This window comes from Andrena cerasifolii, chromosome 10 (assembly GCF_050908995.1).
Source record: "Andrena cerasifolii isolate SP2316 chromosome 10, iyAndCera1_principal, whole genome shotgun sequence".
NCBI lineage: Eukaryota > Metazoa > Arthropoda > Insecta > Hymenoptera > Andrenidae > Andrena > Andrena cerasifolii.
Genome location: NC_135127.1, coordinates 6657620 through 6683484, shown reverse-complemented (window position 1 = coordinate 6683484; position 25865 = coordinate 6657620). Strand labels below are relative to the sequence as shown.

The 25865-nt window shown below is 40.0% G+C and overlaps 5 protein-coding genes across 9 annotated transcripts in view; 1 reads left to right on the top strand and 4 right to left on the bottom strand.

Annotated features, from left to right (window-relative positions):
* The window catches only part of LOC143373909 (uncharacterized), a 9666-nt gene extending 7784 nt beyond the window's left edge, over window positions 1-1882 (bottom strand). The window contains exon 1 of the mRNA XM_076821577.1: window positions 1758-1882. The gene's annotated coding sequence lies outside the window, so the exon portion shown is untranslated. The remainder of the gene's footprint in view (window positions 1-1757) is intronic.
* On the bottom strand, window positions 1319-4960 carry LOC143373908 (STAM-binding protein-like A). The gene is made up of 8 exons (XM_076821573.1): window positions 4818-4960; window positions 4612-4710; window positions 4308-4529; window positions 4040-4225; window positions 3650-3956; window positions 3298-3410; window positions 3115-3217; window positions 1319-3033 (listed from the first exon to the last, which is right to left on the bottom strand). Exons 1-8 carry the CDS (start codon window positions 4958-4960, stop codon window positions 2968-2970), a joined length of 1239 nt encoding a protein of 412 aa, XP_076677688.1. The 3' UTR covers window positions 1319-2967.
* Ercc1 (DNA excision repair protein Ercc1) lies at window positions 4919-9456 on the top strand. Of its 4 annotated transcripts, none has more exons than XM_076821585.1 (6): window positions 4919-4937; window positions 5627-5715; window positions 5800-5909; window positions 5983-6177; window positions 6264-6449; window positions 6541-9456. In XM_076821585.1, exons 2-6 carry the CDS (start codon window positions 5646-5648, stop codon window positions 6742-6744), a joined length of 765 nt encoding a protein of 254 aa, XP_076677700.1. In that variant the 5' UTR covers window positions 4919-4937; window positions 5627-5645; the 3' UTR covers window positions 6745-9456. The 4 variants fall into 4 exon arrangements, with proteins under 4 accessions (XP_076677700.1, XP_076677698.1, XP_076677696.1 ...); XM_076821583.1 differs by lacking the exon at window positions 4919-4937 and adding an exon at window positions 5034-5172; XM_076821581.1 differs by lacking the exon at window positions 4919-4937 and adding an exon at window positions 5231-5363.
* Kl-3 (dynein heavy chain 8, axonemal kl-3) lies at window positions 7914-24443 on the bottom strand. Of its 2 annotated transcripts, XM_076821561.1 has the most exons (56): window positions 24262-24442; window positions 23908-24182; window positions 23498-23837; window positions 23193-23419; window positions 22642-23126; window positions 22403-22562; window positions 22095-22318; window positions 21895-22031; window positions 21631-21811; window positions 21222-21559; window positions 20985-21148; window positions 20654-20908; window positions 20352-20592; window positions 20088-20287; window positions 19833-20004; window positions 19624-19769; window positions 19406-19544; window positions 19097-19327; window positions 18833-19038; window positions 18539-18759; window positions 18168-18453; window positions 17957-18095; window positions 17668-17888; window positions 17416-17599; window positions 17203-17343; window positions 16785-17132; window positions 16536-16725; window positions 16313-16458; window positions 16051-16249; window positions 15840-15958; window positions 15427-15763; window positions 15084-15354; window positions 14809-15009; window positions 14494-14739; window positions 14079-14400; window positions 13747-13973; window positions 13467-13689; window positions 13218-13394; window positions 12967-13134; window positions 12674-12889; window positions 12450-12587; window positions 12083-12379; window positions 11855-12010; window positions 11617-11772; window positions 11418-11553; window positions 11188-11339; window positions 10858-11111; window positions 10082-10787; window positions 9813-9999; window positions 9494-9755; window positions 9187-9426; window positions 8946-9113; window positions 8734-8875; window positions 8484-8673; window positions 8113-8396; window positions 7914-8055 (listed from the first exon to the last, which is right to left on the bottom strand). In XM_076821561.1, the coding sequence occupies exons 1-56, from the start codon at window positions 24361-24363 to the stop codon at window positions 7930-7932; spliced, it is 12399 nt and encodes a 4132-aa protein (XP_076677676.1). In that variant the 5' UTR covers window positions 24364-24442; the 3' UTR covers window positions 7914-7929. The 2 variants fall into 2 exon arrangements, with proteins under 2 accessions (XP_076677676.1, XP_076677675.1); XM_076821560.1 differs by having other exon boundaries at window positions 14494-15009; window positions 24262-24443.
* On the bottom strand, window positions 24366-25865 carry LOC143373911 (dynein axonemal heavy chain 5-like). The gene is made up of 5 exons (XM_076821586.1): window positions 25446-25865; window positions 25205-25368; window positions 24957-25133; window positions 24678-24899; window positions 24366-24594 (listed from the first exon to the last, which is right to left on the bottom strand). Coding segments are annotated over exons 1-5 (690 nt in total). The 5' UTR covers window positions 25447-25865; the 3' UTR covers window positions 24366-24468.

Genomic DNA, 25865 nt, shown 5'->3' with positions numbered 1-25865 from the left:
GGTAATTATCGTTACGTAATCGCTGAATCCTCAATGAACGCGCGGCCATTAAAGTAATCATACGTTGACTTTTACCTACATTAAAGCACATAGTTTTACTACATTCGCGGGATATAGATCCACGTGTGCTATTCCCGCCGCACAGCCTGCGTATCTGATCGATATCGAATGGCGAAAACCGGTAACAACGAGATTATAGGCAACGTAATAGCAAAAGGAATCGTCGTACGCGCGTACATACGTCGTCGCGTTTTACCCTGCAGGGATTTTATACGTCATCGACTACGCTTGAAAGGCAGAAGGCCGTTGCGTATATCGTTGCCCATTTATGTAAATACCGTAGGCACCAATATTTGTCGAATTCAGACCATCTGTTTATTTTTTCCTTCAGAACATAAAATATTAAAAGAAATTTGTAAACTTTGAGTTTACAGTGGTTCTGAAGCAAAAATGATGCTTTCTTAAAACTTCTAACGATCAAGTTTGTAACGATGTTCGAATTGCTACATTCCACTATCATTCCAGCTTCTACATTATTCACACGGTGATTGATCCATCGCCGTTTAATCGAAGATTTTCCACGAGGTCGAGTGAACGCGGTTTTCACGCGGCACGGAAATACACCTGACACGATTTCGCGGAATTTCCTGAAACCCATGTAGGGACATCGAGCAGCTGAATCTCGGGATGTGTTCCTACTTCGTCGCGGCACAACTAATCAAGCGACTCCATGGCTGTGAAGATGAGCAGATTTATTTAGAACTGTCTCCCTTTGCCTTTCGAAAAACTTAGTCACCTGTGAAAGCTTCAATGTGCTATACCGGGTGTCGCGAAATTCGAGGATCGAACCTGTGTCGACGTGTGCGCTGTGCATGGATGTAGAAATGCACAGGGTGTCCCACTTGAAATTGATCCGTTGCACCTGAGGTATTATTTACAAGGGCAAAAGGGTGTGCAGAAAGAAAATGCTTACACGTAAACGTGATTTACGTTTGCCCCGTAAGCGGTAAAACGAAGAACGCATAAGCCGCCGCGTAAAAATAGATTGACCCTGCCGTCGATAAAACCCTGCAAAGCGCGAAACCCTTCAACGCAGGTAATTCGATATACACAAGGAGAGGTGAATGGCGAGAAGCATTCTCACGACGTACTCTTATGTACCTCACAATGGGCTTTCTTTACAATTCTATGTCCCGGGTCTGAATAATTTCTTCCTCTTTTTCTTCTTCTTACGAGCGATCCTGTTTTATTATGCTCCCGTCGGCGAATAATAAATTGTTTTCAGCCAATGCTCCCAAGCAAGAGACAAAAGCGTTCTTAACAAAATATGAACTCTTTATTGAATAATCGAACAGTTCCCCTGGATAAATAACGGAAATTCCATTTGCTAAAGTATCTCATAATTTATTTTTTTCTTTAGCGAAATATAAATCTGTTTTCACTAACATGTGACTATTTCATGATACACGCACGAAATTAGGCCAGCGCTGTAATAAATCATCTCTTACATTGATATGTTTTAAATTAATAAATCTATTATATTTAATTGCGACTCCACGTCGAAAATGTCCACCTAACGAAAATTAATCGTTACACGCGAAATCGCGAAGCAGCTATTAATAAATCTGCGCTACTATCTAAACGTAGGAATTATTTGCGTATTTATGAAACAGAAAGAATACGGACTCGTAAATAATACGCGTGTGATTAGACGTACAAGTACACAGAACATGTATTAGCTACCTACTAGTACGAACCTTTTACAATTGTCACTATTTAACACAATATGCATTACTGGAATACAACGTGACAATACAGCATCGCGACGAAAAGTACAAGGAAGTATCACGCAAGCTGATATATATATATATATATCAATTTTCTATATATTAGTATATTTTATAGCAGAATCTGTACAGGATGACCCATTCAAATCGATCGACGCGAATACTTTGCAACTACTGGCGATATCGCGAAACGATTCAAAGCTAAACGTCGAGTAATCTCAAGTGGGCCATAATCTGGTGAGAATAGATCGATATCATTAGTAGTTTTAAAGATATTTATACGGCCCGATTTAAATGGCACACCTTGTACATTATGTTATGACTAGCACAGTGTGTCAATGTATTTATTGACTCCTCAATCGTGACCTTATGTAATAAAGCGACCTTATTGCATGACGCGAGCATAATTAATGCTAATTGAGTGTGCCATGCAATATCTACAATTGAACATCGTACATACTCCATGTAATTAGCGCGATGAACACCATTCTCTTTCCCGAAAAGGCACATAAACTTATAAATAGACAGCTTTTGCACACCACTAACATTCATAAAGATTTAGCTTGAACTTGTATATTTATTTTCTTGTTTATCATAGCATATCATTTGGATGGATAGGTATGAGCTTTATAAAAAAAAAAGTAACAGAAGCACATTTGCGCCTATTTTTAGACGTGTCTACTTCTATTTAAGTCATATACAGGCAAAATCGAGTTATTATTTACATCCAAGAAAACAAATACGTGCGTTTTGGCTTAAACGATCTTCTACCTTTTCCGGGGAATACTTCATTAATTTCCAGTCACTACGATTTACAGTTATTAACTAAATAAAATTAATTAGAACTTAATCCTGTCGTCTACTATAATTTATCGAAGCTCTACTGTAGTAAAAACGTGTAGATATCTAATCGTTTCATGCGATCAATCGATTTGTTTTTACTAAGAACTTTAATACATTTTCAAATGCATCTTTAAATGCGTTAATGACTTCTTAAATGCTTTGTCATAAAAATATTGAAAGCTTTGCAAATGTTAGATTGTAATATTTCTTGTAGGTTTCCATGTAAGCAAACGTATTTTCAATTTTTTTTACTGCGTACGCTTAATCTCTCGCGTACAAGTTAAATGTATAACTTGTTATACAATGTGTGTGTGTAGTATATTACATCCGAAAGATGTCATTTCCTCCTTAAGTCCACTACTTCTATGACCGCTTCTGCATCCAGTTTACAGTGTTTTGCTTTCTGAAAAAAGTACCTTCCAATGTATAGCACGAAAGTAAATTACAGCGTACATATCGATGGTGTATTTTCAATTATAATTACCATGTACAATGCTGGTTCACTTGGATGCGGATGAAATCCCGATTCCCTACAATTGGCGATGAAATCTAATCCATAGTCTGGAGTCAAAATAAAGAAGCCTGTCCTGAAAGAAACGGAAACATACTTCCGAGGTATAGAAGCTGCGAGTTACGCGTTCATTGAAGTTTACGCTGTATTACTTACTCGTCATACTTGGGCGCGCAAACGATGGCAATTGCTTCTGCCATCATAAGCTGATACGCGCAGTGCGTATGAAGATCAACACTAGACAGAAATGCAGTCTGTGTAGGATGCGTCTGTGAAGTACAAGTATCTCTTCTATTTGCAAATTCTTTGAACTTACTGGTTACTTTAAGTTCTAGCGTAAAATTTTAATTACGTTTATTCTATTTATGGAAAAGGACAGAATTCAAGTATGGTAAATCGTACACTTCTACATAGCTGCTCAGATATAAATTTAAAGAAATTATTAAGCTAGTAGTACATCATTCCGTTATTCCCCTGCATTCGTTAAATAATATAAAAAGTTGCGTACATGTATCCAACCAAGTGTGATCAAGTTATGTTGGTCTTGGTAATCGAATATGTCCTCTTCGTTATGCGTCACACAGGAATCCGGTGATCCAGTTTGCTCCGGTATTAGTAAATGAGTGACTAATAATCTGTTCCTTTCCAATTTCCCTGCTAGGATACCACAAGTCTCTTTATTATTCGCGGTGTTACTAAAAGCCAACATGAGGAAATTGTGCATTAATTTTGTCGGTAATACTATGTCTCGTAAAGTAAGATTGTCGCTCATAAGGACAGAAGGCTTTGTAGTACGATCTATAGTAGGTGTTTTTCTAAAAAAAAAATATATTTTTTTTAATTCGATGATTTTAGCACAGCTGCGTGAGAATTAAGTATTCGTATACGGCGTACTCACTTATCTTTAGATGTCTGTGGAATTATGTCGGTAAATGGGCTTAATAATGGTTTCGGTGTTATGCTAGGAACTTTTTTATGCTTATTTTCTTCGGGAGACGTTATAGTAGTGCTTATAGCAGCCTTTGCTGCTCTAGCGGCTGCTAGAGCAGCGAGTTTGTTCTTCCTCTCTTCCTCTTCCCTTAATCTAAGTAAATATTATTTTTAGATATTAATCGAACTGTTTGACTTTGATACAATTTATCAATCGCTAGAATGTTAGAAGTTACTTTTCTAGCTCCTCCTGTTTCGCCCTCTCCTTTTCGCTTCTCTCCCTTTCCTTGGCATTCTGTAAATATTTATCAAATTCTGACTGATATTGTTCTAATAACTGTTTCTTCAACTCCTCAGCCTTGGGAATTACTTTACGTAGAGCTTGTTGGTTCTGTTCTTTATCTTTTATCGGCACTGTATTATACTGCGGATGATTCCTTATTTGTTCAACAAAAATCCTGTAACAGCATTATTCTTCTAAGTAACCATATTTAATCAGATCCGTCGCTTATATCCTTTAAAGTAACAAACATGTCCTACGTTATAAATTTCATATATAATCTATATGCGTATTCCAGTTCATTCTCTTTCATATACATGTCTGCCATCCTAATCATCTCCACGCCGGAACGATAATACCTGCAATGCATCAAAGATTAGAATCGCACAGTGAATAAGCGTGAGAAATAAATTTTAGAAGCTATGCAGTCGTGACACGTGCAACGTACTCCTATAAAGTCTGATACCTTTGCGGAGGAAGGTTACGATCTATCTCTACGGAGGAGGCATCCTCTGACAGAGCCTTCAACCGTGCTCGTGGCTCCGAAATGCCGACATCCTTCCACAGAAGATGCTTAACGATTTTGGTCTCTGTCCTTTCTTTGCTCATTTAAAAAGCTTAGGTTATATTTCGCGAATGCGTATCGATCTCCAGTTACATTTACAAAGATCTGGCGTTAGCGATTTACGTGAGCACGGAAACGTACATAAACGCTTGCGGCATTTTAATCATAAAATATTGACAGAAACATGTAACGAAAATAACGGATCGGTTGATCACGAAAATATGTGAAGTCAATCTGTCATCGGTTGTTATCAATCGTCAGTGTTACCAATAGAAGTATTAGTTTTACAGGTTTTACTAGCCCCTGTATAATAAATATATGATAACAAAGCAATATCTGCGCTTGACTTTTAACAACAAACTCGCAATTCGCAATCGTAAACAGTGAACGCGTACGATACGATTGCAGCACGGATTACATAACCGAACATATTAATTATTGTTCATGGTAGCTGTTCGACATAATGACACGTACTGTAATCAGAGTGTATCAATAAATATATTTAACAGAATGAAATTTAATTGACATTCTAGCATTAGCGTGCTATTACCGTTTATTTGGCATTGAGCTAATTATTCGCATCTGTTTCATTTGGTCATTTTCATTTATTATATGTATCGTAATTAAATAGAATCCTTATCAAGGCATTACTATATTGTACCTACTAAGTTTCTCATTTAGAAGTGTATAAATGAAATCTTGTGTATTAGATAAAAAGGAACTGACGAAATGGAAGGAAAAGAAGTTGACAATGATGTTTCTCCACCTAAACAAGCAAAGAATGATTCTGCTTTCCAGTGTGAGTTTTATTATAGTGTTTCGTTTACCTGCTGCCGATTATTTCTGTTAATCAGTATTCAATATATTAATTCTTCGCACACAGCTGCATTCAGCGAATTGAAGAAGTCTGAATTTTATAAGGACGAGGTGCCCGGACCCTCGAATGCAAAGGACTCTTCGAAATTCAATACGCTTTTAGTCAGTTTGAAACAAGTATGTTGATAGAAGTATCTTTGCCTATGTAGTATATTCTATTACAATTTAATATATGGAAATTATTTTATAGAAAGGAAATCCATTATTGAAATTTGTAACAAACGTTCCCTGGGAATATTCTGAGATTGTGCCAGACTATGTAATGGGGAAAACTAGTTGCGCTTTATTTTTATCGATACGTTATCATCAACTTAATCCGGATTACATTCATGAACGCTTGAAGTCACTAGGAAATATGTTTAGTCTTAGGGTGCTGTTAGTTCAGGTGCAATATAATTACGATTGTGTAATTCAGTCCAGCTATGAATACACAATATTCACGAAAAGCGTGTATGTTGCTGAACCATTTAGGTGGACGTGGCAGACCCTCATCACGTTTTGAAACATTTGACGAGAATGTGCATTCTCGCAGACTTAACGCTGATGTTGGCTTGGAACGCGGAGGATGCTGGTAAAATCATTGAAACTTATAAAATTTATGAAAACAAGCCACCTGACGCAATTATGGAACGCAGTGACACTGCACCGTACCAAAAGGTATGCGTGTAATGTATTAAGCTTTATATATGTAGGACTATTTACTTTTATCGTTGATGGGTTATGAAACATATTTTTATACATTTTACAGTTGGTCAACGCTTTGACGAGCATTAGATCAGTTAATAAAACAGACGCCACGACACTTTTGTCGACCTTTGGAACATTAGGCGAACTGATAAAGGCAAAGCCGAATACATTGGCTCTCTGTCCTGGCGTTGGATTACAAAAAGCAGAACGGATTCATAAAACGTTACACGAACAATTTTTACGTCCGTCGAAATCTGTAGAGTGATAACCAGAAGTGAACATCTGAAGACTAAGTAAAATAAGGAACATAGGATACATTTATTACACTCGTACATAGAATAATATAAATTAAGAAATTTGCACTTTATTGTGGAACTTGAGTATTTATGCAGATCTGCGTTAACTTTACTGTGACGGTTCATAAGAAGTATTAATAATTAATTGTAATAAAAATAATATATATTTTATAGGAATCTGTGATCTATATTTTAAGATCCAATTGTGAAAGTGTATAAATTATTTGTAGAAATTGCAAAATTCATTGAATAAAGGGAGTTTTTACTAAAGACTGCATAACACTTCTGTCACCCGTGACCAATGCGTGTTAATAATTAATTAATTATGACAGAAAGATCTCGTATCTTAAAGAGAAAACTACGATACTTATACCTATGACTTTTCCTCGCGTTGTTCAGTTCATGGCATGCTCATGGACTGTAGGGGATCTAAACAAAACACTAACGGCATACATAATTAGAGTCCTTAGATTCCTTAGCAACGTGAGTTACGGTTAGCAATGTAACAGTTTCGCGCAGCAGAAATGGGCCAAAAATTATTTTAAATAAAAATTTGTGTACTGTGGCGCCATTACGACATTCGGTTTCAAAAGGGCAATTCAATCTATTTCCCGTGGCAAATGATCCCCTGATTAACGTACATAAGACGTACGCTAAGCTGGAGGCGATTAATCCTCGCCTCCGGCGAGAGGTACCATGCTGTGCATTCCAGCACGTATATGTACACTGGTATGCTTAATGCCAGAATTATCGATCACGTTAAAGTTAATAATTATGAAGACAGATTTGCCAATGAGGAATCCCCTGCTAATCTGATCCCCCAGGATATGACTGTGCCTGCTCCAATAGCGGAGTACCTTCAGATGGTGACAAATGCTACCACCCCAAAGGGTGATAGCGTTCATATTAACCTTCCTAATGGTGGTTTGCCACATAGACCTATTTCTGCAGGCGAGAATCTACCTACGATATCCTCTGGTAGTTTCGGCCGTATTACGGAACGTAGTCATAATGAAGGTAGCACCAATCTGAATCGTTGGTCAGCAGTCTGGCTTCCGCAAATGTTAAAAGAACTTTCGACTTATAGAATGTACACTTTGTTTCTGCACGAATTACATCGATTCAAAAGAGAATGCGAATTTTATTGAACATTATTATTTAATATCACACAATAATGCGACTCCACGTAGGACCCAAAACTCAGGTGGTCTAATCGTTTGCAGCCACAATGGCGTTATCAGTAGCACATATGTCCTTTGCGGCTTTTTATAGACTGGACACTATAAAATTGATGCAGTATTAACTAACGAAACATTTTTCTGATTGGGCGTGCTTACTTGGTATAATTTTGGGTCTTTATCGGGGATGTTATACAGAGCGAATATATGAATTATCGGCATCAACACGAATAGGATTTTATTCGATGATTCGCATAGTCTATTATTCCTTTTATCCCAACCAGCTCCTTCGAGGTATAATCCATACACGTAAACTCCTTCTGTAGGCTCCGACTTAATTTCTTCCGCTGTATAACGTAAAACTTCATTGTGCAGCGTTACGTTGTCCAAAGCCCATCCGGTATGAGCTCTCGTTACTTCTTGCCGCATTGCAGTCAGAAAACCTGTGTGATAACGGTTTGTAACTTGTTAGGAGAAGGACTCATAAGATTTGTTACTTTTTACAGACGTATGTATAAACTATTCCATGCCTTGAGGATTAAAGAATCCAGTCATCCAGAACTTTACCGGTCTACCAGAGTACAACCAGGTGGAGAATTGTTTGTTTCTGTCTAACAATTCGGTAAACCAAAATCCGAGGGTAGAAGATTCCCATGATCTTGCTTTCCACAGTGCTGGTACCCTGGCGTCATATATATTGTCGAGAGCATCTCTCAGTTCCTATTTAAATTTATTCACTTATCACAATGCCGTCTGGTATACGATCATTTAAAGAATTACCTCGCTCATTATAATAACGCCTTCTATAGCAAGTAGAAGATCTTTAAGAACAACGTCCACTAATTTAATAACTACTTGTATCCTGTCAATTTCCTGTTTCAAAAAAATGTTCATGGATGCGGTAGCACCTAATATCTGCAATCTATGCCGCACAAGATTGAATTAGTTTGTAAGAATGATTTCTGTTGTAAAGTGCAGTCGCGCTGCTTTACCTATTCTTTACTTCAAACGGATCGTAAGCTGGTGGTAATTTCTTTAACATCTCTTTCGCTTGTCTGGCCACTATCACTTCTCTAGATTCACCACTACCAACGCCTGCTTCTTTTGGTTGCACAGATATTATAGTATCTAAAACTGCTTCTGTAGTATTACTCTGATAGCTGCAATAGTACGGACCTCTTGTAATCAAATGTGTTTACAAGATATTTAAGCGCAGTGTGTTCTAACACTCACGTAATGTCTGCGTTACTGTGCAATCCGTAAACCTGAGGTGGATCTATAGTAGGCATTTCGTCTATAACTTTCAAGTAGTCTGAAACCTGCTTGTACGCGAGAATAGGATACCCTTTGTAAAATACGAAATCTTCTGCGAACAGCACGTCGGAATACCAGAGTTTGGCGAATGTGTTTAGCAGTCTTTTATCATAATCATCTGTCACGCGTCCACCGTACTGCACTTCTCCTATCATGTATCTAAAAGTTAGCAAGTAGTTTATTATCCAGCGTGCTGAATTGATTAAAGTCTGTTCCCATTCATTACCGTACGGTCGGCCAACTTATTCCTTGTTTTACGTCAACGTCATTCAAGTGATTGTTAATGAATATGCAGGATGCCAGCCAATCTGCCAGATTAAATTCGTACGGTATATTCCAGCCCAGGGGTCCAAATTTTCGCCGCTCTTGTACAATAGTGTGTAAAAATGATACTGCGTATATAATTGGTATATACTGTACAGAATCACATTGATCTAACATATCTTGACTCATAGCGCTATATGTGGCAAGTAAACCTGCTCTTACTCCTAAAATAAAATAATTTTACGCACGATGTAGAAAGTTAGTAGACTAAGTATCTGTACCTTGCGGCGGTTCGTAGGTGTATTTTATAGACATTTGAAGAAGGGAAATGGGAAAGTCTTTATGCGTTTCTGTAGTGATCCATATACGAAAATCAGGGTGAGGCGCGTCAAGTTCCATAATGAAATTAACTAACTCCGTCATATAGTCTAGACCCAAGTGGCAATTTTGGCACAAAGCCCAGAACCCCTGAAAGTTCACACTTTATTGCTAAAAGTTCTCGCTGTCTCTTCGATTCGCAAATTCACATATTCTTCTCAAGTAAACGTACTTCAGTTTTCGCACTTTGGAGCAACCTCCGTGCATGAACTTCTTGCCCTTGTCCCATCGATATACTCCTGCACTGAAGCTCCAGCTTTTTGGCAAGCTGTTCAATGCTGGGTGTTGGATCAGATCCCATGCTTAAGAAGCAGATCATGGGCGTATTTGGTCTTGACTCGGTGTGCATTACGTCCAAAAGAGTAATCACAGGCTCCGCGTATCTTTCTCCTAATGAGCTGGCTATGTACTTTCTTGACTGCGACAATGTCCTATCTATACACCAGGCTCTTATCAGTAACAGACGTCGAAAAGTGTCCAAATTATTGTATCCATTTGGTAATGGTTCTTCTTCTGGAGCCTCTTTATCGAACCACTGTTTCCAAATTTTCTCAGAAGCCGGTACTTGAGAAACAATATACTGGAACTGCCTTAGAGCGGACAGTGCAACTAAATTGAGCCAGGTGACGTCAGTAATCCATTTACAAGGTTTCGGGTAGACGGTGTTCAGATCTAAAGCTGCACCACCTTTGATAAAGTACTGAAACTCGTCGTGAGTGATAGTTTCACGTTGCATATCTATCTTCAACGTCATCAATAAGATGAACATGTATTTATGGATTTCATAAAGGCCTCGAGCTTTATATCTGAATATCTCATAAGTAAGGTATTCGATAATGAAGAGTATTCTTCGTTGATTAACAGGACTCTTCTCAGATCTAGAACGAGGGAGAACATTTTTACGCGTGTAATCTATATGTTCCTTCAAAGGTGATCAACTATGCGTACCTTTCCATAGAAAGATCGAAACGTTCTAAAAATTGAACGAGCGACGTTTGGTACATAGTATTTACGGCGGACATGTCGCAAATCAAAAAGTATAGGACACTGCCGCGCGTGGCGACTGGTCTAAATTCTTCTCGCGCAGTATCGATTCTCAGTTCTGTATCCTTCGCGATACTTAACTTCTCGTTTATCTCAGCTGCCGTTTGTTTTGTAATGTTCAATACCGACATCAATCCTACGTCTTCTATTAAAGGACCCTGTACGTGTGTGATAACAAACTTAGTAGTTTTAGCTTACATGATGCATATACTTAAAGTGAAATTGAGTACGCACCTCTACAGTAGTTAACTTCTGTAAAAGATTAGCTTCCAATTCTTTAATCTTTCGATTATTTGCAGTTACATCTGCAATCAACTGTGTCCTCTCTGTCTCAAGTTCCGTCTTTTCTGTTAAGATAACTCTTCCTAAAAGTTGATCCTCTAATCCTGTACAATGGAACGAAGGAATGTTATGACAGAACTGCCCTTCATTCCTCCACTGGAAGACATGGTAACTTCAATTACCTTTTATAGTAACAGTGAAGTCAATAATAGCAGAACGGGCAAATATTTCAGGCGTGTATGATGGGTTTGGTAGCTTTGTAGTGATGTAAAGTCTAAAGTCTTTGTGGATATCTACTTCCTTATCGCCTAACTTGACCTGTTAAAATTGTTCGGATGCACATTAGTTCATTTCCAATATGGTATCGTACGGTTGTCTTACCTTCAAAGATGTCCCTATCTTTATAAAATTCTTCTCCAACAAGTTATCTAAAACAGGGTCCAATTCTTCTCCTACATCCTCGATAAGCAAAGGACGGCCAAGAGACACGCAATCTTCCAAATGATTCCTGAAGTATTTGTCAGCGAGTAGCGTGGTCTAAAATCAAACATTGCGGTATGATCCGACTGTTGCAGTGCACAGGAAGCTAATCGGTTTAAGAGATAAAAACATATTCCACCGTTAATTGAAACTCTGCCTCCTTGTTCTTGATCCACGCTTTGCCTTGCAATTGCGGATCAATTAAAAGAGGATATCTGGACGCATTTGTTGCAATGATTCCATTTTGAATGGACAAGTCATCTGTTGGTAGTCCCTGTAAGCTCCATTCTCCAATCTTGAAGGAAGTACATATAAATATTAAATTGCAAAATATACAGAGCAATAGGCTCTCTACCATATTACTCACTGTAGCAGTATCAGTTAAAGCGGTTGTAACACTTATGACAAGGGAGATTGGTATCTTCTTGGCTTGGATAAAATCGAACCATTTTCGTTGCAACATATTTCTGAATTCCTGATTAAAGGGTCCGCAGTATGATAAGAAGCCTGTTAGAATTAACATATCCCCGACAAGGCGGTCTGTTTCTGATTTGAATGTGGTCAACTGTTCTGTCCATCTCACCCTCTCACCGGAGAGCCCTTCTATCATTGCTGTAGCAGTATCTGTCTTCGTTTGACAAGCCTCAGCTAGATCAACTATTTCCTAATAATAGAAGTCTCGCATAGTAGTCTCAATTGCATCGACACAGCTCAACGAATGTTTTATTAATTACTTGACGCTCGCTCATCACTCCATCAAACTCATTTTGCACCACCCTCAGATCTTCGTCCTTGGCTTTTAGGGCACTCTCAGCCTCCATTAAATGTCGGTTTGCCTGCTCGTACTTACCCTCTTGTATAGCCAGATTTGCCTAGGAATTACATATTCTTCATGCAACAACCAATCTACATAGCAATGTACTTCATTTCTTCTTTTACTGATCAAAATAGCAATTACTTTCAGAGGAAGAACGTCTTTGTTTATCCCATAAAATGTAACCATAGAAATGGTCCACTGAATCAGACCAGCTACGTTTCCACAAGCTTGTTTCGCAGCTTCGTAGGTGTACAGATGGTAGTTTAAGTAAGGTTGCATTAAATCGATGGTTTCCGCGTTGATATTATCTTTGGGGAAATTCTGCAAGTTGTACAGGAACCTGGTGTCAGCCATCATCTACAATTGAAGAAATAACTCGCATCTTACATCCCAAACATCTTACATTCGCATCTTACATTCTAGTATAATAGTACCTTTAACGCTTCCGACCAAGAGGATGTCAGAAACTGTCGTTCGTAGTCAGGCTTCACAGAGTCCAGCCTCCTTCCAAAAAGTATCAACACACAATCCATAATGAGGGTAATTAAGAAGGGTGGTTTACCCAGCTTGCGAACCGTGGCAATGTCAGCAGCTTTGATAGTCTGGAAACAGAATCAAGACTAATCATATCATTTGAAAACAATTAAAACGAGCTTGGTCAATTTTGTTTTAAAATGAGCCTGACTTGCAAAGCAGATTCTGCCTCCAATAAAGCTGGCTCTGCCACTTTTAGTTTCTGTTCTGCTATCGCCTTCTCCTTCGCTATCACCTTCAGAAGAGCTTCAGCGCTATCTTTGGAGACTTGCACCTGTGCCTTCACTGCCTCTGCCTCCCTTTTCTTCTCGTTCACGGTGACTAGGATCTACAAAACGGTATTAAACTCGAGCCTGTGTAACCAAGAAGGTAAAATTAATCCATCAGCGAAGATACGAACAGCTTCCACTTGCACGTTCTTCTCAGCGATCTCCTGCTGGTTCTTCTCCAACACCTTCCTCAACTCATCGACCTGGGCTGCAGCATCCACCAATTTACTCAAACCGTTGCTCATACGAAACGCAAGGACGTTGATGTTGTTCAAACGTTGCTTGTACAGCGCTTTGTACCCACTCAGGAATGTTAAAAATGATTTTGGCGTCACGTACACTTGCCTTCGGAATCTGAAGGAATAAGAGCGATACATGAGAAGAGATCAGACGAGGTTTACGTGGACTTGCCTATCAAAGTATTCCGTGCAGACATCGTTTACATCGTCCTGCATATCCCCCATCACTTCGACCAGATGCTGCTTCACCTCTGGGGTGCAAATAATTTTGAACCTTTTCAGGAAGTGCTCTCCTACTGCGTACAAGGCGTCCCTCGGCCATCTCCAGAACCAGTTGATCGTGCAGCCGGATATCAGGGCAGGGAACTTCAGTGCTCGAGATCTAAACCTCTCGCCGACCTGCAACGCAAAGGTGTTTAAAATAGTTGGAGGATTGCACTAGACTTCTGCGAGGTGCTCTCTGGGCTTCGAAAGTAGGCATGAAGGCATTGAAAGACTGCTCACGGGGGAGAAGCACAAGGCAACGTGCAAATGATTTCGTGCACGCCATATGAAATAATCGTAAAGATTGTCTGGAGTTGGTGGTCGCCTGGGATCGTCCACTTTCATCAACGGGGTGACTGTCGTCTGGATGTCGTCGAGCTGGTCGGCTGGGAACAGATTTGCCACTTCCCCGACGCTTAGGATATTGTTAATGTACTCCAGAAAACCTTCCTCCTTTATCTCGTTGTCGGTGAATATGAACGTGTGTCCCTTGCTAGCCCCTGTGCCAGCCGTGCGGTAAATCTTTCGTAGGTCCTCTATCAAAGTTCCAACATTGTAGGTTCTAAAGGGGGGAGTGATCACAGTAAATTAACAGAAGTTTAAGAAACGATCTGCAAAGATATTCTTTGCAAATAAGTATTCCTCTAGCAATCACCTAGACAGTGTTATCTGGAAGAAGCTGAACCCAGCGATAAAGGACGCCAGTCTCGTTAAACTTTGCTTGCCCGATCCCCCGACACCCACTAGCATCGCGTTGCTCCTGGGAACTCCGAGGATCCTCGATATACGCATCAGATGTACAAGAGCGTCGTGAAAGAACACCAAATCAAGATGCATGCCACGGATGTACTCGTTGAACTGGTCCATATGTTGTCGAACCTTCGCTATCACAACGTCGTAGCTGAGAAAGAAACACATTGCCGCAATAACTCTAACAATAAGTTTGAGCAAGCTTGCACGGAGATTGCACCTGGGCATCTCTTCGTAGATCTTCGGCGCCTCTATCACAAAGTCCTCTGGCTCATCCCCCGTAGGGTCTGGTGGCTCGCGTAGGAAATTTACAAAGTACGTTTCCGTTGCCTCATAGTGTTTGAACTCAGGGCCCAGCATTTTATCCGCCGTGTTTCTCAGGGTGGCTTGGAACCATTCGGTGTCCACACTGCTCGTGAATCTACCAAGGCACAGTTCCTATGGTGTTTCGATATCAGAAAGCGTTGCATCTTCTAGATTGATAAGGCAACGAACCGATCAGCGATCACACGGGTGCATTCGTGCTCCCAGAGCTTCAATAGTCTCGTTATCGAATCACATTCAGCCCTTTCGATCCTGAGGATCCCTTCCCAAATTCGGGACAAGTCCCTCAGGTTGAAAACATAGTGGAACTTGGCTGGTGTCGGTAACATCTTCAGTTTTGTCTGCTGCCACAGGACTCTGGTCAGGGGTATCAGTTTGGGCAAGAAGCTGATGATGATCTCGTCGAATCTGGTGTCGCAAAAGTACCCTGTCCCGATGCTCCCTGCAAGCACCATAAACACTCGTCCATACACCTCAAACCATACAACCATGTGGAGTATCGAATGGTCCTCACTGAAGATCGTGTCCATCGACTTGTTCGACGGCAACGTGCAGTTGAAGATATTGAATTGCCTCTTCAGTCTCGGAGGAACGTCGTTCCTACCACCGCCCGGGTGGATCATGGCAGCCATAAACTGGATATCCTGTATAATGCAGAATTCTCCTGGCTTATCCAAGGAATAGAAGCCTCCGTATTCCATCAGCTGGCGGACGATCTCGTTCGTGATTTGGTCCCCCCATTCGTTTATGGTTGGCATGTTGATGTCGTCGATGAAGATGGTCATTCGTCGACTACCTGGGGGGCCATACGTGGTACCCACCCTCTTTTCCACGTAGCTCTCAAACACACGCTACACAATTCACCGGCACGTTTCGCTTAGGTACATTCATCTTCATTCGCAAGCTTATATTTAGAGAGAGAGGTACCTGAACCATGTTTGGGGTGGATGCTGACGAGAAGCTGAAGGATTTGTGCACGTGCTCCTCGGGATCGTAGTTGGACATGTAGCTTTTGATCATCACGGTCTTCGCGGTGCCCTGCTCCCCTGCGATTTCAATATGAAATGAAGGAAAATTCAATAAACTGTGTAAAGAAACGAAATCCTTGGGCTGGGGCGTAATTCAGTGTCGAAGATACCTATCAGCATCACTGCCTTTGCTTGCTTCGCTATAGTGTGGACCAGGAACAACGTCCTCGTATTGTCTATGTTAGGGACGAGGATTTCATAATATTTCAGGACTTCGTCTGGGGGGTAGATAAACTCTGGCACCCTTTCTGACCAATGCATCCATTCTCCGTCCTCTGCCACCATATATTCGAAGATTGTTTCGTCTTCCTACAGCGAAACGCCTCATTACTCTTCTTCCTTTATTAAATTCATGGTTCACCACCCAATCACCTGGCACTTGGGCCAATTACACTTGGACTGGTGAGAAAGCAAGAAATTCTGCAAAGAATTGCGTTCCTCCAGCTCCAACACAGCTCCCAGGCTCCACATGACCGAGAACAGGAATACCTTCTCGAGATGGTGATCCGGCAGCACCCCTAGAACCATAAATCCGATAGGAAACCCCTCTTCTGTGTAATAAAAACCATGACCTCGAGGGGTAGGAAGAACGTACTCGATCCGTTGCCGTTTTCGCCAAGCAAACCTTCCAGCAAATCGATGCATTGCCTTATGTACATAGCTTCGAAGAGCCTCATCTTTGCGGGGAGTCGTGTTTGTAGGAAAGTGTGGGCATCTTCGTAGATTTTGTTGAACAACGCACGCAGCGTCTGCACTTCCGCGGCTGCTCGTTTCTTGAACCATCCCTGAAAGTGGACGATAATGGACATTAATCGATGGGTTATCAACATTGATTTAACGTCACCTCTAGAATAGGACTCCACTTCAGAACAGAGGCACTAATGAACACCATTCCCATGCGAGATATCGTAGCTGGCGAGGCGTTATCAACGTTATCGGGCTCGAAAACCAATTTAGAGTTCGGCATCATGATTATACGATCCCCATTAGCCAGCGTCAAAGTTTGGTTATCGTCCAAGACAGAATTCAAGTTCTCGATCCAAACCGCGTCCACTGGACCATCCAGAACGATCCAGAGGTTGTCTGTTTTCTTCGTCTGCGTGGATCTTCTCCATATCGTGGAGAATATGCCGTCTGTCCAATCGTTCGTTGCAACGTCCAGCTTGCCGAACATTTGCGACGCAGTTATCGCCTGTAAGGCGACACCGGTTGCTTTGAGTTTCGTTAATCATAGTATAATACGCTTAGGAGAAGCTGTGGACCTTTGGGTTCATCCTGATCTCCTTGTGAGGCATGCCCATCTCCGTTAAGGCCTTCATCAACGCCCACATGCATTGAGTCTTTCCTGACCCAGTTGGCCCGAGCACCATCAGACCGTGGCGAACAAGGGAGGTTTCGTACAACTGTGAACAAGAAGAGGATGAAAGAACGCTAGATTTTGAATAATCCATGGCTGGCTCGCGATGAAGACTTACCTGAACCACTTTCAAGTTCCACTCAGCGTGATTCATTATACCAAGCACCCCGGTTGCATGTAGTATCCCCTTCTGCAAGTCCTTGTACGTCTGAGTCCTGAGCTTGATGCCAGGGAACATGTCCTCGATCAGGGACATGAACAGAGGCTCGTCCTCGTCCACTAACTTCGATAGATTCATGTCTCTATGGTATTGCAAGAAATGTTATACGCGTGGAAAGCCCTACAGAATCTACTCGTCATCCCCCTTTACCTGAGGACTCTCATGAGGGTGGTCTCCTCAGAGTCGGTGGGGTTCGCTCGTTTCTGGGCACCCAGGGTTCGTAAGCAGGACAATATGTTTCTTAGGCCGAAATCGTAATGCACCTGTTTACTGAGCTGCTCCTCGCACAGCTTGTACAACGTGAAGAACTTGCGCGAGAGCATAACGTTCTCCTTGAAGCCGCAGGCAGCTAGTTTCACCCTCATGATTATCTGATTGAACGATAACGAGAATCTCGTGTACCGAATGGGAAAATTAATGAATTGGAGGGATCTGTTACTTGTCTATCAGGGACCATCATAGCCACACTTCTGAATTGTATCTTTAAATTCTCTGGTAATTCTTGACGGCCAGCGTAGCCAGGGTTCATCGTGATGAAGAGACCAAGTTCGTAGTTCAAGTGGTATACCTCGCCGTCGCTGTGGATTAAGATGCGTGTCTCTGATAAGTGGAAATCGAGTTTTGTCCAGGGATAAGGGTAGACTGTGTACCTGAAGAGGAAATTCGCCTTCCTTTCCTTTCGAGCTGTGAGCACGATCGCAATCTGCTGTGCAGCCACGGATAAAACCGGCAAATCGATGCGATTAAACTCGTCGAAACACCCCCACGACCCAGACATCGCTAATCCCTTGAATATTCTGCCCAGACCGCGGAAATCCATTTGGTCGGAACAATTAAACACGACCACGTATTTTCCAAGTGCCTTGCCCATATCCTTCGTGGTTTCCGTCTTTCCGGTGCCAGCTGGGCCCGCGGGCGCACCGCCGAAATTCATACCTGAAATACGAGTTCGCGAATCTTTGTCGCTGGAATCGAGCATCATTACACGATTATATTAAAACAAAAGCTATGATAATCTCACCTATAGCCTGCGCCAATGTAATATAACATCTGTCTGTTAGTGGTGTAATAGCGAGGCGATCAGTGCAGCCCAAAAACTCATTTTGGTAGATGAAATCTATGTCCGTGATCTTCATAGGGATGTCTTCTGTATCGCTGTTGTAATAAAATCTGATTTGCTTCAGCCACTCGAAGTCCATTACGTTTCGAATCCTCATCCGACACAGCTCGTCGAATATGTCTCTGAAGAAGAATGAATAGAAACTGGTAACTTCTTCCATTATTATTATCAGAGATGTCGGCGTGTATGTTTAACCTCTGGTGCACGTGTATCGTAATTAAAGCCTCGTATTTTGCTCTCGAGTATTTCGTTAAATCCTTGACGGTCACTTCGATCAGACTGTTCAAAATATCCATAAACCACTGATTCGTTCTCTTCATTATCGTTCTGTCTCTTTTGGCTGTATTAAGGGCTACTTCGGCGTCACGGGTCCACAAAACTTGCAGGGTCAATAGACCCACCTACGAAACAGCAAACACCTGGTGACCAATCTAAAACAAGATGAAATATTGATATTACTTGCAAAATCGAGTTGTCTATCAGATGTATGAGATCAAACTCTTCAGAAGCCAGAGTTTGCACTCCTTGCGCGATTACACTGCCTATGGACAGTTGGTGCACGCTTAACAATACGTTCAGCCAGTTTTCCACACCCCCCGTGCACATAGCTTCCTTCTCCAGCACAACTTTTTCATCTTCACGCGAGTACATGGCAATGATCTTCTCGTACTCTTTCTCTGAAAAGTCCAGCTGCAAATGGAAGTAGTCTGAGTTATGATTGAGTCCAAATAGAGGAGCGTAGCATGCTTTCAGTGAGAACAACGTTACCCTTCCTATATTGTCAAAGAAACCATCAAGATATTTTTGTATAGTGTGGCAGTCGGCTGCTTGGCCAAGTATTTCTAACAGAGTAGGGTCTGATACGAAGCAGAACCTTGGGAATATGCTTCTCTTTGTTTCCAAGTACCTATGTAGAGATTGAATGAGTTTAAATTAAAGTATGGTAGTGTAAGGTTGCATTGCAAGCTTCCTGAAGATTTTCTTACCCGCTAAGCGATTTCTGGCAGGATTCCAATTGTTCCAATAGATGTGGCAGAAACTGGGCCATTGTTTCATCCCCGGTACAAGTTTCCACAGCGTTGCGCCTCTCGCGTGCTCGATACATGATCTTCACCCAAGCTTTATCAATATTCTAGAATAATAAATTCCAAGTATAATGGATGATCGTAGATGTCGGGTTGAGTAAGTCACTTACGTTAAAACGCTTTGCCTCTGCTGGAAGTTGCTTCGATATATCACCACCAATGAACACTGCTTCTAAGTAGGCCCATAAATTCTGCACAGTTAGCCATCTTGCTAAGATTTCCGAGGTGTTGCTCAGCTTACTTTGCCACAGTTGGATCTCTCTTTTAAAATGTGTATTGTACCTAAGGAAAACGAATAGAATTTATAAGTGATCTTTCTTCTGCTAATTGAGGAAATGCCAATCCACGATGAGCATGTTTGATACCGATTTGCCATGAGTGAACTGATCATCATTAAGCTGTCTTCGAGTTGAGATACTATCTCAGCTGTTTCTACACCTTTCAGTAGCAAGTCCCCTCTTTGCTTGAAATGAGAGAATTGCAAATCCACAGTGGCCCATTCTGCAATGATTTGCTTCAATTTGCTATCTATATCTTGCTCTTTTACCGCGCTGATACATATATCCTGTTAACACATGAAGATGTTGGTGACACGTTGAAGATACCATATGTTGTAAGTTCGACGCTACCTCAACATCATCTTTGTACTTCAACAGAGGTGCCTGCATTACGCTCGCCAGCGTAAACGTCTCTGAATCGACATCAAAGACATATTTGCACAGCTTGGACATTCTTTCCCAGTGTCTGTCTTGCATTGCCTTATTTGCCATCATCTCTAACAGAGGGCAAGTCTCATTAAAGTCGTCAATCTTTTGCTTCAAATCAATAAACGCTGGCCAATCTCTCATAGCCTTTGGTAGTCTTCGACATCTGAAAGGATATGCAGACACAATTTATTCATCATTCGTGTGAAAGAGCAACTCAAGCTTACCTGTTCTGAAAGTCACCTAATTCAGTGACTATGGATTCGATATCAATGTCGGACCAAGGTATTTCGAAGTAGCTGTCGATAGTTCTATTCACTTGCAGGTATAAGGAATATAATCGTTGTAGCAAGTTTACTTCCCTTTTCCTTTGGTGAAGAGCTGGATACTCCGTTACTTCTATGCCAAATAAACTTTCACCACTGCTGTAAGTCTCATACCTCTCCCACAAGTCTTCGAGACGTGCTTGAAACAGAATAAGTCTGGAAGAAATTTATTATCCTTGAGGAAACTGATTCAAAACTTTTAAACGTTAACAATACTATTCGATAATATTACCGATCGCTGGCTTCTTTGGCTGGTATGCCCTCGACCATTGGGCCATTCAACTCAAACTCAAGATCAAACTCTATCACGTCCTGCTTGAAAATTGTAACACCATCCGTCAGCTCTTTCTTCAATGGATCTTGCATCTCGCATATCTTGGCTTGGATTTCTTTCGCCTTGTAATGTAGAGAATTTTATTAAAATATTACAACTGTAACAAGCAATTATGATCGTTTCCATGAACAGTACCATATTTAACATATTTCTAAAGTTGTATCGAAGGCTATCTACGATGTCTTGTTCCTCCTTTGAAACAGGGATATGGAATACTCCCATTAATGAATATGTTTCTTCTATCAATATCAATTCCATGTCCAAAGATATAAAGTCGTCTCGTATTTCGCCCAGGCATTTCATAGCAACTCTCACATCTTCTAAGTCTTTTATCTTTCTAGCTAAAATTTTATTCTTGTCACTGATGTATTCGGTAATCCTCTTCAGCTTCTCCTTGTAGGTCGTGGACAACATTTGACCCAACAATGTTTTCCATGTACGCGCTTCAACCAGAAGCCCCAATTTTAATTTGTCTGAAAGATATCGTATCTGTTAGAAGAATTTGTTGTAAGAATCCCCATCATCGGACAACTAAATTCATTACTCATATTAATTTCTATGGGTCCTATTATGTGTTTCTGCGGTAACATTTCTATTTCGGCGACTAAATCATCATACTCCATAAACTTCTCGTTGATCTCTTGTGTGATGGGTTCTGAATCCACAAACTTCTGAATAATGCTGTTTCTCTTTTCGGTCCATATGTAGGAATACCGCAAATACTTCTACTTGCAAAATAATGTATGAACTGAACGAAAGACATTCAAACTACACATTTCAGGCAAGAAAGAAAGGAAAATGGACATACATTCGCAATTTGTGTAATGTCATCTTTTAAGGCAAGAATTCCACCTTGCAAACTCATTACACTACGGACTATCTCTTTATGATCGGATATTATTTGATAGTAGTTCTTCAGTGACTTGTTCCTCGTCCTCTTCATCGCTGTATGCAAAGTCATAGGAGGCATTATTTACAAAAAGATCACTGCTATTATAAAAAACAAACCTGACGGCATTTTATCACCGCCACCACTCATTCGTTTAGGAGGTGTATAACGTTGTCCCCATACGATAATATTTTTATGATTCTCTAGAACGATGATTATTAGTTTCCCAAAGGAATGTTGCAATTCCTCTATTGAAGGCACCATTGCAATATTTGGTATTTGTAAGACAAATGTAGTTAACAAAATTGGAGTTTGTCTGGTCGCTTCATCTGTTGTCGAAGAACTATAGTTACGGAAATAAAGAATGTCACAATTATTCTTAAATATGCCTGCATTGTTAGAAAACTCTAATTGAATATAGTAGAACCTTATAGCGGCGATCTGTTTCTTCAATAATTTCAGGGAATTCTTAGTGCATTTTACTAAAGCTTCTACAAGTTTACTATTAAAGTATGCGAATAAGTCCATACACTCTTGGTGCACTTTGTGTAACTGAACCTTATATGTTCTTTCAATTGGAGCAAATCCTGCAATTGTTCAGTGAACATAGAATATTATTAACGACTAATATATATGTACCTGGAACAGGCGACAGAACATATATACCTGGTTCGTATTTTCCTTTCCCTAGTTTTGTCTGCGAGATGTGTTTGTGTACTTTATCTGGATCCATCCAATTGTATTTAGTAGTTTGAACGGACTCATCAATTACAAAATCCATGAACTTATTGATGATCGTTATAACAGCTTTCTCTGCTGCCGATGATTTTACTTCAAGCTCAGAGGCCATTATACTTCCATAGGCAATATTGTCCTCTAAAATCTCAGCTGCTTGTTTCGGATACTTGTCGAGTTTCATTAGTACAGCTTCTGAAATGGATTCGAACACCTCATCGACTCTCGCTTCCTTCATGTCTTTTATGTCTTTAACAAAAGTTTGCATGGATGTGACGACCTGCTGTATTCCTTCGCATACTTCAGAAATATTCAAAGATGTCCATGTCATCACAGATAGACAAGGTTGAAAGGCAATCTCAAGATTAACCAGAACAATTCTTATCAAATTTAGAAACAGTAATGGTATTGTTTGCCTGCAATTTGAAGTAATTAAAGTTACTTCTTACGTCTCTAGAAAAGTATGATAGAGACTTACTTACCTCAATGTATTATTTTCTTCAACCAATTTTCTAACTGTCTCGTACGATGAGAAAATCTTGTCTTTACAGAATGTTATTATTTGTATATAATCTGGCACTTCTAATCCAAATCTAGCCATATGTTCTGACTCGCGTATCACTTCAATAATATACGAATCAAAGTTTAAGTGATACTTATTTGTCTCCGGATGCCGTATAAGTATGGGCGAAGCTAATGCCAATCGAACCTTGGAATCGAAGAATTGAACAATACGAACAAATATGTAGTGTCCATTATAATTATGTAATAATCATGCCCAACTTACAATTTCTGAGGAATCGTACCATGCTTTATGGTAAATCAATTCATAATGTATAAAAACACTGATTAAAGCATTATAAATTTTGATACATCTTTGCATATAGTCGTGACTAAGCACTCTCTCACATTGTTTATATATTTCCATTGGATTTTCAATGCGCCTGTAGAGCTGTCTAATCCATAAAATACGACTAGCAATTGGTGGAATATTTCGTGATAACGGTGGATCTGATCTATCTTCGTTGTACCGATCTCTTACATCTTCAATTTCTTTTTGAAACAACGTTATAAGTTCTAAGTATTTCCTGTCGATTCTCAGATGTTTGAAGTGTAGCTTCTCGAATCTATATAAATGTGAAACTGTAAACACATAATCATTCCTAATCAATTATTACACACGATCATTAATGTCACCTCGCAACAACTCTCAATGCTTCTGTTATATTTGGTGCGTCAGAAACGCATTTATAAAAGAAAATTCTTAATTCCGTCTCTGTTTCTGTTACAGTTTTCTTAAATTTATCATAGTCAGCATCAAAGTATGGCTTTCTATGATCCAACGGATCATAATCGTGCGATGCTATGTCCTGGAAAAAACTTGAAAATTTATTTGCAAATACAGCTATTCCTTCTACCGCAGAACTGAAAAGGATGGAATATGATAAGGCTGTCTGGAAAACATCCATAATCTGAAACGTAATTAATTTCTTTGCGATCACTCTCCTTGACAGACCTTTACCTTTTTTCAGATATACGTCAGTTACTAACTTTTGTTATCCTTGATTTGAAAGTAGTAAACTTTCCAAAAACGTACATCTCAGATACCTCGAAAGGCCTTTCATCAGCAGATTCTCTTACTTGCTTACACATTTCATTGTAATAATGATAGTACTGCTCACATAATTTTTTGCAGTCCTATATTGAAAAAATTATGTAACAGTTATCATCCTATTTGTAGATTTAGTTTCAATTTCCCTACATATATATAAAAATAGTTGCCTTTATTTTAAATATCATGACAGCTTTAGATTCATTCCAAATATTTATTTTACCATCGTCTGTTAGATAAGCTTTGCATGCTAAAATCATTTGGTTCGTCATCTGAAATTTTTAATAATTATATTACATAGAATCCAAATATAAAAACAGGAAGTATAATTTTCCATCCAATTTTATGGTAGTACTTTCACAAAAACTGCCGTAACCATCCTTCTCGTATTAAAGAATCTTGAAGTGGCGTATATCATTCGTATAGCGTACATTAAAGGAGGTAAGTATTCGCCGATCTTTGTTGGATTAAGCCTGTACAAAGGCTGAGTAAATTTTTCTAACGCATACAGATACTTTACATTATCTTGCGAAAGAATTTGTATCGTTCTAACATGATTCTCCAATACTTTCCATTTCTAGAAGAGAACACAGAGAAGTGTACGAATGTAATCGCAGCTTACAATTAGACATACCTTTATATGTTTCGACTTCAGCTTCGTTAAGAAGTTTATATATTTTTGAGTAATGGGAGACTTAATGTGTTCAGTTATCCACGAAAATCGGGCGAGTAATCTTCTCCAATATGTGAGTTCCGCGTTCGGTCCCATTGTTTCAGTCTCTCTGCGCAACTGTTGGCTCTCGACAACAGCCTGTGCGTTAAGCAGGCATTACAATTTCTATAATACAATCCAGAGTAGAGATGAACAATTGCAAATTTTACCCGTTCCATAGAGATCATCCATAGTCTAACGTTATTTTCTACGGCACTGATGGCTGCTGGATCGGTAGAGCTCCGTATTTTGATGTCCGGCGATGCTAAGTACTTGTTGTATACCTCCCAGTCAGTGTCGAACTTTATTGTGCTCTCTAAATCTATCTTGGTCACTAAAATGAATATAGAACTAATAGTCTTATGCAGAATGAAACACACTCTAGCATGGGTACAGACTTTAATATCTTACTGCTTAAAAATTCGCAAAAGTCACTAAAATCGCAAATAAAATTGTTCTTCACTTTTTCGCCAGCTTCATCTTTCGATAATTCACCCCATAATGTATTTGAAGTAATCGCTGGTAAATTTAATCTTAAAATCAACTCTGATATGGCTGCAAGTGCGCTTTGGGATACGGGATCGACTTCGGCATATGCATAAAATGTTTCCTATTCGTAATTTTAAATAGAATATAAAGCTATACGTAAGACTGCGTTGTCCAGCGCGAAACGTACTTCGAGTAGATGTTTGGTTTCGAAATCAATGTCCGATTTCAATCTATAAACTATGACACATTTGCCTGAAAGTACTTCGGTAGAACCATCGGTAACGCATCCACGTATTACCAGATCTCCTTGTTCGTAGTGTGGATCCCACCGTCCTGATTCTA